The 13,701-nt window shown below is 44.5% G+C and overlaps 1 protein-coding gene across 1 annotated transcript; it reads left to right on the forward strand.

The window, feature by feature from the left end:
- Positions 1–495: 495 nt before the first annotated feature.
- On the forward strand, positions 496–13,692 carry IFNGR2 (interferon gamma receptor 2). The gene is made up of 7 exons (XM_065066718.1): positions 496–744; positions 5,023–5,149; positions 5,588–5,763; positions 7,721–7,869; positions 9,246–9,399; positions 10,479–10,633; positions 12,525–13,692. The coding sequence occupies exons 1-7, from the start codon at positions 657–659 to the stop codon at positions 12,696–12,698; spliced, it is 1,023 nt and encodes a 340-aa protein (XP_064922790.1). The 5' UTR covers positions 496–656; the 3' UTR covers positions 12,699–13,692.
- Positions 13,693–13,701: the final 9 nt, after the last annotated feature.

A 13,701-nucleotide genomic window follows, 5' to 3' on the forward strand; every position in this document is an offset into this window, starting at 1 on the left:
CTACAGTGCTTTTAACTAAAGCAGCATTGAAGCTCTTAAAAACAACAGGCCTTGCCTAGTGAATTATTTAAAAATCATTGGTCTATTAGAACAGTAATAATTTGGGAGGAATGCTGCCCCCCCCCGCCCCCCCCCGCATCGCCTTCAGATTTTCTAATCGCAATACTGTGCCATCAATAACATCAGCTGAAGGTATGCGGTCAGGCGTAACCACGGGTTGGTGTCGGGCTGAGATGCAGCCAGAGAAAGTCGGGGAGCTTTAACCGCTCAGCGGCAGGATTTTTCCCACAACGACCGCACGCCATGAACGCACACGCCGCCCTGCGCGCCTGCCAGCGCGGCCGCACCGCAGCAGCGGCGGTGCGGGGCCGCCGGGCCCGGGGCCTCCCGGGGCGCCCGGCGGAACGCTGTCACCGCCGGCAGCGCTGCAGGCGGGGCCGCGGGCGGGCTCTGCCTCCCTGTAGGCGGGGGCGGCGGCGCAGGCGGGGCCGGGAGGCGGCAGCCGCCCCGCTCCCCGCCGGCAGCCACAGCGGGCGTAGGGCTGCGGTGTGAGGCGGCCCCGCCAGGCTCGCCCGCCGCCGGCCCCGCTCCTCAGGGATCGGCGAGCAACCTCTGCGGCGAGCGGGGCTGGGCGGCGGGGCGCTGCCAGCCGGGCCATGCCGTGTCGGGCGCCGCTCCTCTCCCTCGTCCTTCTCTCCCTTCTCGTCCTCCTCCTCCTCGGCTCAGTCCGGGCCTCAGGCACAGGTGGGTGCGGTCGCGCCCGGCGGCGCGGGGCTGGAGGCTTGTGCCCGGCGGCTTGTGCCCCCGGCCTGCGCCTCCCTGCGCGCCGCTTCCCCGGCGGCTTCCGGCCCGGGAGGCAGCGGAAGCCTGTGGGGCGCGGGCTGGGAGGGGGCTGGCGGGGGACAGCGTGGCCGCGCCGCTCGGCCCGTTCCCGGGAGCAGCCCCGGCGGGTGCCGGAGCCGCAGCTGCGGGCGGGGGGTGGCAGCGGGGAGAGCGGGGCTGGGGCGGGTTTCACCCGGAGGACAAGTCCTGGTTGCTCATAAATGTTTGTTAATAGGTATTAATATAATGTTTATAAATATATAAAGGGTGAGTGTCACGAGGATGGAGCCAGGCTCCTCTCGGTGACAACCAAGGATAGGACAAGGGGTAGTGGGTACAAACTGGAACACAGGAGGTTCCATTTAAATTTGAGAAGAAACTTCTCATGGAGGGTGACAGACACTGGAACAGGCTGCCCAGAGGGGTTGTGGAGTTTCCTTCTCTGGAGACATTCAAAACCCGCCTTCCTGTGTAACCTCATCTAGGTGTTCCTGCTCCAGCAGGGGGATTGGACTAGATCTGTCGAGGTCCCTTCCAATCCCTAACATTCTGTGATTCTCATGCAGACCCCGAGGTGGTGTCTCCCAAAACATCTGCCATCATCTAGGCTGCCACCGGCTGCGTCCCGGGCCGAGGCTGGTTCTGCAGCCAGCTGCCAGGCACCGGGCAGTGCGGCCCAAACCCGTTGTGCCTGTCAGGCAGCATATAAAACTTTTGTGAGTTCTGCCTTGAGTGAGATTGAGACAGTATAAGTTTCTGATATGTCTGTACTTTGTGATGTGGCACCCATTCATCAAATGTCCTTGAGACTTCTCTGTTTAATTTTAGGTTTAGGTAGGATTGGGTTTAGACTTCAATCTAAACGCCTTGCCATAATGGGAGAGGTTGGCTCTGAGCTCTAGCACATGAGTATAATGCTGGCTTCAGTATGAATCCCAGCAGGTGTGGAAGAGCTGCTGTGATGTCTTGGGTACAGTCTGCATGGCCCTTACTCAGGCACACGGTACCTCCACCGTCACATTTCCTCGTGTTCACCAAGGCCAGCCTGTGACTGGTGAGCCCCATGGGGCTCTCTGGCTGTTTGGGGGCAGCTGCCATTCCAGGCCTGCAGTCTGTGGCTGGAATCAGGAGTCCAGATGCCCATGGGTGGGTTGAAGTGAGCCAGGGGAGCTGCTGCAGTTCAGTGTTGCCCAGTTCCATCCCATCAGCAGCAGCCGTTTGGTACACTAGAACAGCAGAAGTCCATCTAATGCCGGCCCCCCACCCCACCTTCTTTTTTGCCATTTGGCAAAATGATGTGTTCTCAGGCTGATGCAGGGCAGGGGATCAGCAGCCACACAGTAACAGAGGCTGCGGAACCAATGGCTAGGCCAGGCTGAGCTGCTTTCACTCGCTGTAACTTGCGGCTTCACACTCTGCTGTGTGAAAACTTTGACTTGTGGCTTGAACACTCAGGAAGTCTCTGCACCAGGAAAAAACAATCTGAGAGTGTCCGTTTTGACAGATGCTTTAAAAGAACCGGTTCAGCGAGACCATCTTCCAGAGAGAGAGAAAGTACAGGGTGTTTCTGCCTTTCGCTGTCTGAGGCAGTTTGGGTTTTTCTAGGACAGTTGTTTGTGTAGGTGCTTTTTTCTGAAGTGCGCATTTTGTTACTTTGGGTCATACAAACTAACGATTGTTACAGAGCGTTCAGTGTGTGATTTCATAAATTTAAGTAACCTCCCTTGTCAAGCTGAGGTATCTTACCGAAATACAAAGCTGTTCCTTTGGTGTGCAATGGAAACAGTTCCTCAGAACAGTGGTAAGTGCCTGGTGATGCACAGCACCTTGATGCTCAACTGTAGAACCATGGATTTGATTACATTTTTTTTTCAGTGTTTTTGAACTGGAAGGGGAAATGATCTGTTTCTGAATGCTAATATAAACCAAAATAATCCATGTGCAGTCTTGATTGAGGAGATGAACGAGCTGCTTTCATCCTTCATTGCTTTTTCCTTTTCTTTTTTATTTTTTTTAAGAGGGAGAGGAGAAAAAAAAAATGGTGGTGCTTGTGTTTCATTCCGACTTCTTTATTTTGTAAAATAGTTTGTATCCAACATCTGAGTACACAGATTACTGATGGTGTGAGATATGTTGCCACGTGCCAGACCAATAGTGAGAGTGCATGACAGAATATGTGTGACTGGAAAGTGAAAACTCTTCTTGAATGAAGAAAAGGTTACTTGGTGGTCTTTAAGATATTGGAGAGATTAATAGTTTAGGTGTCATTTGTAACTGTAAGGAATCTCAAACAGGTTTGCAATGCGGAGTGATCCATCTGTAGCCTAAGGAAGTGTGTGTTTACTTAGGAGCACTACTCAGAGGTGGAGGGTAACAAACTAGTAATGTAGCTACTTTGAGAGCTTAACTAGTTATTTTGTATTTTGGACTTCGGGTTTAATGGAACTTTATGAAGATGTGTTGTCTCTTTCCTGTATGTGAAGGATGTTAAAAGCCTGTCCTGGAAGAGCACTGTCAGCACCAGTGTGCTGTCTGGTGCTGTGTAACAAAATCAGATGTAGAAATCAAAAAGAAAAAAACTTTTCAACATTATCCTCATATTCCCAGAGAAAGTTGGGGCCAGAATTTAGCTTAAGTGTTTGATCTTCTGATCTTAATTACGTAAATATAAACAAACTGTATCTTGGGAGATTATTGTTTTAAGAATTAAAAAAAAAGAGAATCTTATCACTCGGGATATCATGTCATGTCATGGCTGTCTTTGAGCTTGGAGCCTGTTGACCCAGTATGTTTAATGGTGTAAGGGGGTCACCACAAAGACCAAGAAGTGTAGAAGGAAAACCCTTTGCCCTCTCAGGACTGGCGGACAGCGCAGCCATTGCCCAGCAAGGTTGTGCAGGCTCCATCCTTGGGGGTTCTGGGCCTGCCTGGAGAAAGCCCTGAGCAGCCTGGTCTGATGCCAGAGCTGGGCCTGCCTGGGGTGAGGGGCTGGACTGGGGGGCTCCCGAGGGCCCTTCCCGCCTGAGCCACTGCAGTGCTGGGGTTAAAAGTGGGAGGCCTTTCTGGTTTTAAAGGAATTCGGTAAGTGCGTTTTCCTGTTGTTGTCGCTTCAGCCTACTTGTGGTAGCCTTAGTCTCATTCTTTTGACAATCCCAATTCCTCCCCACTGGTCTCCGTGTTTTTCAGTGGTTTTTGGTTCTCTAGCCTGCTGTCTTGTTTGCCAGCTGACATCTCCCACCAGCTGCTCCCCTGCTTCTCATCTGATTTTCTCTCTGCCTTTTGCTCCGCTGCCCTCCCTCCCTCCCTCCACTTGGTTTTTCTCCCTCCCTGTCCCCAGCTCGCTATCTGACCCTTGGCAGTGCTCCAGTCCCCATAGATGGCTTCCTCCTCCCCGCTGCGTGAGCCAGCAGGGAGGTGGTGGTTCTCCTCTGCTGTTATAGAGACACAACCCTTTGCTCTCCTCTTCCATGTTGCTTGCCTCCTGACAAGCCGCCCAAAACTGCTTGCAGTCTTTGTTCACCTCCAGGAGTTTGTAGCGTCACCAAATTTGGATGGATGTGTTCCTACTAGCAGAAGGTACGCCTCCAACAGAGGTTTCTGCCCTTTTTCACATTGTGAAATTGGTTTCAAAGCTGACAAAACTTCAGGCTTGCAACAAGTGGAAGGGTGCGCTAGAATGTGTTTGTTGATGTTTAAGTATGAGAAGGTGCTTTTTTTTTCAGCTGTTGTCTGGAAAGTTTCGGTGAAGTGACCTCAGCATTTTCAAACAAGTTAGCAGGAGGCAGGTGGTATGGGAAAATGTGTGCTGAGTTGTTAATGCAGTAAAATATGAGATGTATGAGATGCAGACAGTTGGAAATAGATGAGCTTTGTATTGGCAAGTGGCTGTGGAACTTAATTTATGGCTTCATGGGGGAGCTGGGTGGGGTTTATTGATTCCTGCTGGATTCTCTGCTTTCAGTGTTATGTTCTGTATGGAATAAATAAAAGCAGTAAGTTGCAGTTCAGTGCTTTGTGGTTAGCAGGGACTTAAATGTACCACTAGTAATGCACTTAGAAAAGGAATGAGGAGGTTGAATGGTTTTGCCTGCAAAGCAGTGAAAAAGTAATAATATGGTGATGGGATTTGGAGACCAAAAGTTAGTCACTGTGTACCTGAATGTTTCAATATAATTCTCTTTATTCTTATTATCATTTTAGAATCTTCTCCCCGTTTACCGGCACCGAAGAATGTGATGGTTTATTCCTATAACTTTCGTAGTTTGCTGAGGTGGTCTCCTGTTGAAGTGGATAGAGGCTTGGTGTTATATACAGTCCATTTTAAAACGTAAGTTCATAGTTCTAAAAACAACCAAACTGATTTTGTTCTAATCCAGTTTAAAAAAAAAATAAACAAGCATAGAGATGAAAGAATGAGTTGTGTATTACAGATGTACATCCAAAAGCAGCTTCTGAAGACTGACAATCTTGTAGCCTGTGATATATCCACCAAACTGAGAGAAGATCAGATATCTGAAGAGCACCCAGAAATGTTGCATTGTTTCCTGTTTAATTTTATTTTTAGCAACCTCTCTCACTAATTTTAATTTCTCCCAGATACTGAGGATATGCAAGCGCTGAAGGGGCTTTGGAATAAACCCCCATCAAAGAAGTAGTTTTGCAGCACGTTTTTTGGTTACAAAAATTGTGAGAGCGGGAAGGATTGTGTTTTAGGTGGTTGCGCTGTCGTGCTGATGCTTTATTTGCCCTGTGTTTTGCGTTGCAGGGGGTTCTTAAACGAGTGGGATGAGATGAACTGCACGCGTATCGCCCAGACTGAATGCAGCTTCCCCTGGTCACTGAAGGAGCGCAGATGGACAGTTTTCTTGCGCGTGAGGGCTGAGTTGGGGCAAGCGACTTCCGACTGGGTGGAAACAGATGCATTTGTGGCAGAGAGAAACAGTAAGTGCTGTTTATGATGTCAGCGTCTCTCTCTCGATGGACATTTCTTTGACAAGAATGTTTGTTGTCTGTTATAGGCTTTTTTGGCTCTATTGGGTACAAAAGCCAAGTGAGAGACTTGTAGATGTTTCATTAAGACAGACTGCAAGGCCTCGGTGTGTCACTAGGAATTTGATACGGCTTAGTTCCTCTGTAGTGTATGCTCTTTAAACAGGTATCGAAAGAGAAACAGAAGAGTTTCCTTGGGTGGTTAAACCTTGTAAGAACTACAACATATATTTTTTTAGAGAGTTTTCCATTTTCTTATTTCCCCACTTAGCACTGCCACACATGCGCACATACACCCCCATGATTTGTGGTAGTCTGAGTATGAACTACCTGTTTCTGTTGAACAGATCCCTCTTCTAATAAATATAAACTGCCCTGACTACAGTGTAGAAGGGTCAAGGGCACAGTTTAAATCTTGTTAAGTGTGTGAACAAGCATATTGTTTTTCCTCATAAGATCTGCTCTTTGCCTTGCTGTGATTTGGGTCAATATTAGAAGAAAGTAAACGTTGAGTTTAAGAATGCCTCTAATAAAGCAGAAAATTTGGTTTATTAACTCTTTAATTCAAGCTTTCCAAAACCTTGTGAGAAGCAGTGGTGGTCCATGCTGCAAAGAATATACTTTTCTTGGTGACTTCAGTTCTAAATCTTGGATTTTCTATAGTGGTAAAGTGTGGGGATGAGGAATTACCTGAATCCTGAGTTGAAGGTTACGACTGATGTATCTGTAGCTTGTGATGCAGGATTGTTGGGGAGTAGGATCCTTTGAGGGTTAGGGAAGTACTGGGCTTTCAGGACAAAGACTTCACTAGGAATACAAGAGAAAGGAGACGCTTGGTGTGGAAGAGACGTTTGTGTGTCTGTTCCTTGGGAAAGCAAGAGGAACATCATGTGGCTGTTCTTGAGTGACTGCCCTCGAGGTCAGTTCCTAGACACCAAGACCGTGGGCTACTCTGTCGGGTTGTTCTTTTCCTTTAATGTTTGGATCAGTCCCACTTGAGAGGGGAGCTTGGGAATTTGCCAGGACGCACAACAAGGCATTTGCAGTTGTACAGCAGCAGGAAGTAGAAAGAAACTGAGATTTCTCTGCCGATGTAAAGATCACAGGGATCAATTGTCTCTAAAGTAGCAGTGGACAGAGCAGGTTCTGCTGTTTTTTCTTGAGGTACAATAAGCATGCAAGGATTTATTTTTACCATTAATAGTTACCCCTCTTTAGTATGCAAGCATCTGTTAACTATTCTAATATTTGCATGAGTGGGTTTTTTGAGATCCTGGAGTGCTTTACAAATGCTGGTAAGCTTAACTGGTGAAAGAAGTAGACATGCAATGGGTAAAGGACTAATGACCTGTCATCACACAAGTCTTTTGTATTAGGACTGACAGTACTTTCTATAATATTTTTCATTATTTAGACCTCATAGTATTTCACAAAAGGAAGTCATCATCTTTACCCAGCAAGACAGATGGAGACACCAAAGCAAGGAGGGGGAAACTAGTTATTCCTTTTCTAATCTGTTGACTCAAACATTGTGCTTTTAAAGAACGTGGAGTATGTAGCAGGCTATGTGAAGAAAAAAAAATTGTACCCATCCAATCCACCATAAACTGCAGATAAATTCAGATACATTCCAGTGAATATTTACCGCATTTCCAGGGAAAGTTAACAGGAAACTTTTTTTTTCTTTTTTTTTTAAATTAGCTAATTTCTCTTATGATTTCAGGTCTTCTTCCTCAGATTTGTAATCTTAAATGTGTTAAGTAGGTGTGAAAATGTTGTGTTCCCTTTCTTGGGAAAAAGCTGTTGACATTTAGCATGTTTGCTGAGAGTATCTAAGTAAAGCTGGGGACAGCATGATGGGCTGCTCTGCATCCTGGAGGTTCACTGCTCTTTCTGTGTTTATTTTCAGCTACTATAGGTCCCCCTAAAGTGAACAGTGTGACTGAAAGCTCTGACTCGCTTCTCGTTAGAGTGACGCCTCCTTTTGTACCTGAAGCAGGTTACTTTCCTGAGTATTATGTGTCTTACTGGGAGAACGCGACAAGTACTATTAAAAGAGTAAGATTTTCTCTGATTATGTCATTCGTAATGCCTTTGTGACTGAGAGATATGAGTCAGTGTCTCTTGGCAAAACAGCAGAAATGGAGGAAGAAAACGAATGTAACTTTTTCTCTAGCAGTGAAGGTCACCATTTGTTGTCTTCGAAAAAGAGTTAATTTGGTCTTGGCAGAAGTATTGCATGTATTACGAAACTTTCAAAAACATCTTTTATTGCTCCGTATGAAATGGTTAAATCACATTGCAGGTCAAGGGAGAGAATCCACGAAGTGTCAAAAGTAGCTTTAAAATGGGGTCTAGGCAATTTGAAAATTCTGGAACTATCTTTCCTCCTTTCCTGTGTCGGCGGCTTCAGTAACAGGCTGTGCTGGGTGGATGTCGCCTGTTCCTACGGCAGAGAAAGGCAGAGTTATTACAAACATGCCGGACGCAGCTGGGATGAGCCGGCCCTGTTCAAATGGGGACTTAGAGGTGTCCATCTTGATTGTGTGCTTATGCTGCTCTCTGGGGCCCTGGTAGTTATGCTCTTGAGTGACCAGCGTTGTAGGGGAGGGATTAAGTTACGTTAGAAACAAAACAAAACAAAAAACAAACAGGAAGAAGATTCAAAAGAACGTCGTTCTAAAGTCAAATGCTTAAAAAACAGAAGCAGAAAAAGAGATATTAAAAAAAAAGTGTGTTTCAAAGACCTTCCTAAATCTGTAACGTCTCAATTTCCTTCCTCTGTTGCACTAAAGTGTATTTTTCTTACACACATAAAACACATTCATGCTTGAGATTCAGCCAAGAAGTCACTCTTGTGTGCTTCTGTTGGCTTCACTGAGGCTCTTATCCTAGAGCCCCCTTTACAGGTCAAGAATTCCCAACAGACTGTGATGGCCACGTGGAGGTTTTGCACTGCCCGTCAGCTGTTTTGCTCTTCAGTAGAAGGAACTGAGATGGTGGAAGCTCTTTACTGAACGACACTTCCCTCAGTCTCCCCCGATGGTGGGGACACTGCTTATGGCTGGTTTTCCCTCCCCCTTCCTATATAGTGCTCACTGCCCGAGCTGGTACAGACGCTGCCTCAAAGTGTCCAGCAGCGTATTGTGGACAAAATGAGACCTTGCATCAGTTTTCACGCCTCTGCTGTTTGTGCCCTTATAGATGGTTTTAAACACTCAGGCTTCGTTTCTTTTAAAAATAATGACATTTCAAATGCATTCAAGTAGGAAAGGTGGAATATGTTTTGCTGCTTCTCTTGTTTGGGAAAGCTGAATTATGAAAAAGAGAATCTGTGCTTTTTGAATGAGGAACTTAAACATGGGGAGGGGATTTGTGTTGGAGACAGGTCTGTTTTTTTCACTAACACTTACATTTTTTTGTCTTTTAAACAGGAGATAAAGCTGAGCAATACACTATTCAAAATTGAAAATCTGAAGGAATTGACGCTTTATTGTTTTAGAATTCAAGTAGTATTGAAGGTATATCCGGATCTCCAGTTACTTGGACTGCCAAGTGTCCCAGAGTGTTACAGAACTACAATCAGTGGTATAAATTGAATTTTGTTATTTTTTGTATATAGTGGAATGAGTGTAGAACACAAGTCCTGGATCGTTGTGTAAGTGGTCACTTATGTACCTGTATGTGTCAGGAGTGCCAAGAGAGCACCACTGATAGTAGTTCACAATTGTCATTAATGGCAAAATAATGTCAGTCAGTAACTGAGGGTCTGTGTTGTACTGTTCCTCTCGTCTTTTTCCTTCATAAATACTGCTATGGGTATTACTATCTAGAAACATGCAAAGAAAATAAAGGCAAATACTTGATCTTTAGAGGAAGTCATCGATGAAGGAGATGGTGTTACTCTTGCAAATCCTCTCCCTCAGCTCCCACAGCTCGTCTTCGACCTGCTTCCCTCTCTGACGTTTTGAGCTCCATGTTTTTGTATGAGATAAGAGAGGGTGAGGGGAGGAGAGGCCATGTGCAAGATAAGAGTTTGTCCCTCTCTTGAGTCTGTCGGTGCGATCACCGACACACAGGCACGCTTTGAGCACACTGCAAGACGTGTAGATGACACCTGCTTGTGCAGTTTCTGAGACCCCGCAGGAGCTGAACCCTGGGGTAGCATTGACCTATAGTTAAAGCACTTGATCGCAGGCCCCTGAGCCTGGGATGTCAGAGTCTGTGCTGCTCCCTTTGCTGGAAAGAGGTGCCTGTTCTGAAAGAGAAGCTGCTGCATTAATGCCCCTCGCTGAGAACTTGATGGTGGAAGGACAGACAGATTGCATTTCTGACCACCGGCAGGGACTCCTTCAGCTCCACGTTTTCTCTGCTGGCGTGTCCGGTAGGAGCTTGGCTTAGGCTGCGTGGGGAGGGGAAAATGCTCCTGCGAGCTGGTGACTTTCATGTGGAATCGCAAAACGCAGCTGTTGTTCTGAACGCAGGTGTTTAGGGTTCCTCCGTAGTAGAGCTGTGATCGTAGCCTTGGAAATTATCCTTTGATTACCAAGTATAGTAAATTTCAGTTTGCTGTATATTGGTTTACGTTTGATGATGTTTAAATGCGAACCTCCTGTATGTATATAGTGGGTTGGTTTTTTTGATGTTTTTTCTTTTTTCTTTTTCAGAGGCAACCAAAACTGGACATCTTATACTAATATTAATTTTGGTGTTACTTTTTGTAACTCTGGCAACAGTTGGTTTGTTTCATCTGTGGAGACACCACAAAGCAATTAAATATTGGCTTCAGCCACCTTTAGAAATCCCATCACACTTTGAAGAGGTATGTGTAGACATTTTTTGTTTTCCCCCCCTCTCCTCCCCTAAAAGACAGTGATGATGTTGGAGTGAATATGAAAGAAGCTAGTCGTTGCATAACAGATAAAAATAATTGTTGACTTAGTGTAAACTTACTTTTCTCATATATGATCTCCCGCTTTATTCCTCTTTTACTCAAGTGAAGTATTTTTTCCTCTGCATTGAGATACAAATGGTGCTATAATCCTGCTGGGAAACTGAAGTAATGTTCTCTGTTCCTTGATAACCCTTTGCCCACTGCTTTCTTTGCTTCTCTGAGTCATCGGGCCGGAAACAGTTGCTCACTTGAAGCAAAAAGCTTTTGTGTGCTGCACAACATCTACTTGGGGCCTAAGTCTCTGATTAGAAATATATGCAATATATGGCACATGGAAGAGACAACACTGATCATTCTAAGAGCAAGGACTGACTTGAAGACTAAGGACTACCTAGGGGAATGTTCTTGGGCTTTTTCTGTTTATTCCTGTAGATTTAGCAATACTCAGACGAAAAAGTTATCCTTGGACTTTTTTCTCCTTGCAGCTCACACATTTTTGTACTAAATGACGTTGTTTCAGTCCTGTTCATCTTCCTCTTTTTTTGTATTTAAACAGGAAGTAGTCTTCTAAGCAAAGTTCTTGATTTAAAAGTTCTTATTCAGCACACAATCCGTATTTTTAAAAGCTTTTCATTTGTTTGTGGTTCTTTGAGGTGTATCTTTTTGTATGTATTTGCATGTCAGTCTGTTGAACTATGGCAGTTCCGTGATTGTGGAGCTGGTTTTCCAAATTTTTATGGCAGTATGAGTGAATGAACTTTTCTCTTCATCGTACCTCGGCTGTCATTTCATGGAGGCTCAGTGGAGACAGCTGTATCACATATCCAGCAAAGCATCTGGCATGCAGGAAAAAAAACCCCTGTACAGCGTACTAAAATAGTCCAGCATTTCATGCAAAGGACTTGCAAGAATAGAGTCTCTCGTCATGGGTTCAGGAGTAATTGTATTAATCTGGAAAATATGCAGCAAAAGTAGATACTCTTGAACAACAGTGAGCCGGTTTTAGGCAAAACACTGATAAGAAACAAAGGAAGATCAGTAAATATGCAGAATTTTTGGTTTGGTTCAGTACATGAAATGGTAGGTGGCTCCAATTCCCTGTGAAACACAAGATCATCTTAGTCATAAGGAGACTACACAGTGGTGGCAGGTGGAACAGAAAGCATTTTCTCTGGCCTACGCTTGCTTTCTAGTGTTCCTTTCTTTGATTATGCATTCATTGTAATGCTGATGACTTGATTTTGGATCAAAGCAGGGCATAGGGGAAGTCAAAGCAAAATGTAACTACAAGAGAAGACTGCCATTTAGAGTTTTCTGTCAACAAGATAGAGATCTGACTTGACTGACACCGAACAAAACATGATCTTGTATCTCGTTTACTCCGCCAGCGCTTTAGACAAGCTGTTGGCTGCTGGATTCCTGCAGTTGGAGGATGTATCCCCAGCAGTGTAATAAAGAAATGTTTTCTGCTGTGTTTTTTTTCTTAACTTGTAGGAATTTGCTTGAACTTACATAAAAAGAATAGTAGCCAGAATTTTTTAAAAAATAGGAAATACATGTTTTTTTAACTTACTTAAATGGATGGTTTACATGACTGATTTTTTTTTTCCCCACAGAAATAAAATGGTTTTCACTTCTTCCTTGTTCAATGTAGTTTCAAAGAAATTTAGAATAGAATATGTTAATATATTTAGCAGCCCTCACTATGAATTCTGGTCTAAATCAACTTGCCTATAGGTGGTGGTACCTGCTATGTCTCTGTCATTTCTAATACATTTGTTTTGTGGATATCTAAACTGTTGTTTCTGGCTTTCTCCAGTATTTGAGGGACCCGAGCATGCCTGCTTTAGAAGGGTTGGACAATCATCCTGAGGACGATCCCCAAGATTCCTTATCTGTTATATCTCACGGAGAAGGAAGCCAAGCCTGTGGCAGCAGTTTGGATGGTCAAGCTCGTTCACGCAGCATCTCCAGCGACAGTGAAATAACTTAAGCAGCACCCCAGTGCGAGTGTCTGTACCGAGTGTTTGCAGAGCAAAGTGAGCAGTTCTGGGTGGCTACTGGCAGGACAGACAAAGAGGTCTCGACAAAAAGTGGCCCCTGACAAATCCTGAATGAGAGGGTGCTTCTTGAGAATAGCATGGACCCTGAGCCTTTGTTCTGCTACAAGAGCAACTGTGTTCTGCTGAAGAGACTTAAAAGGTGGAACATGAAAAGGAAATGAACACTAAATTGCCTAAAGAAAGACAGATAGTTATATTAACATAATTTTATTTCCCACCCCAAATTGAAATAAAGCTTTGAGAAATAATGGCACTTTATGCTACAATGTAGTACAACCTGTAATTTTTCAGTGACTGAATAATTGCATCATGAATTACTTTTATGGTGGCTTTCGGTTTGTTGCCTTATTTGTGAAGTCTGTGTTAGTACTCTATGTGCATTATCTCCACCCCAGTATGCTTTTCTGAATCATTTTAAGTATGTGCCACTTCAGATAAAAACAGCAGTTACAAATAACTTTTATAGTTCTTCATTGTCCTCCATGTGAATCTGTGCAAAGACCTGCTCCAAGAAAGGCCTCCTAATATCTTGCCTCCTAACACAGTCATGAGAAGCATTAATCTGCTCCTGCAGTGAGACAGTTGTTCTTCCCAACAAAACAAACCTTAAAATAATTTTGCTGAGAATTTATATAACATGTATCAGTAATTATCAGACACTAAGAATCTCGTGCTGACTGTCAGATTAGTCCTGCAAATAAAGAGTTGACCAAGAGTTGTGGTTTGTGTCCCTGAAAGCAGAAGGCTGTAAGTTAAGCCTCACATCACAATCCTTGGTGGGGGGGCTGGGGCAAAAGGTGGCACAGAGAACAATGAACCACTTCTGCAGTAGAAAAAAATGGCTTTTATTTGTTTGACTTTTTTCCTAGGTTTGGTATATTTTGTTATTAAAAAAATAAATAAATATGCTTGTTTATTTGCAAATTACTTGTT

This window comes from Columba livia, chromosome 1, assembly GCF_036013475.1.
Source record: "Columba livia isolate bColLiv1 breed racing homer chromosome 1, bColLiv1.pat.W.v2, whole genome shotgun sequence".
Classification (NCBI taxonomy): Eukaryota; Metazoa; Chordata; class Aves; order Columbiformes; family Columbidae; genus Columba; species Columba livia.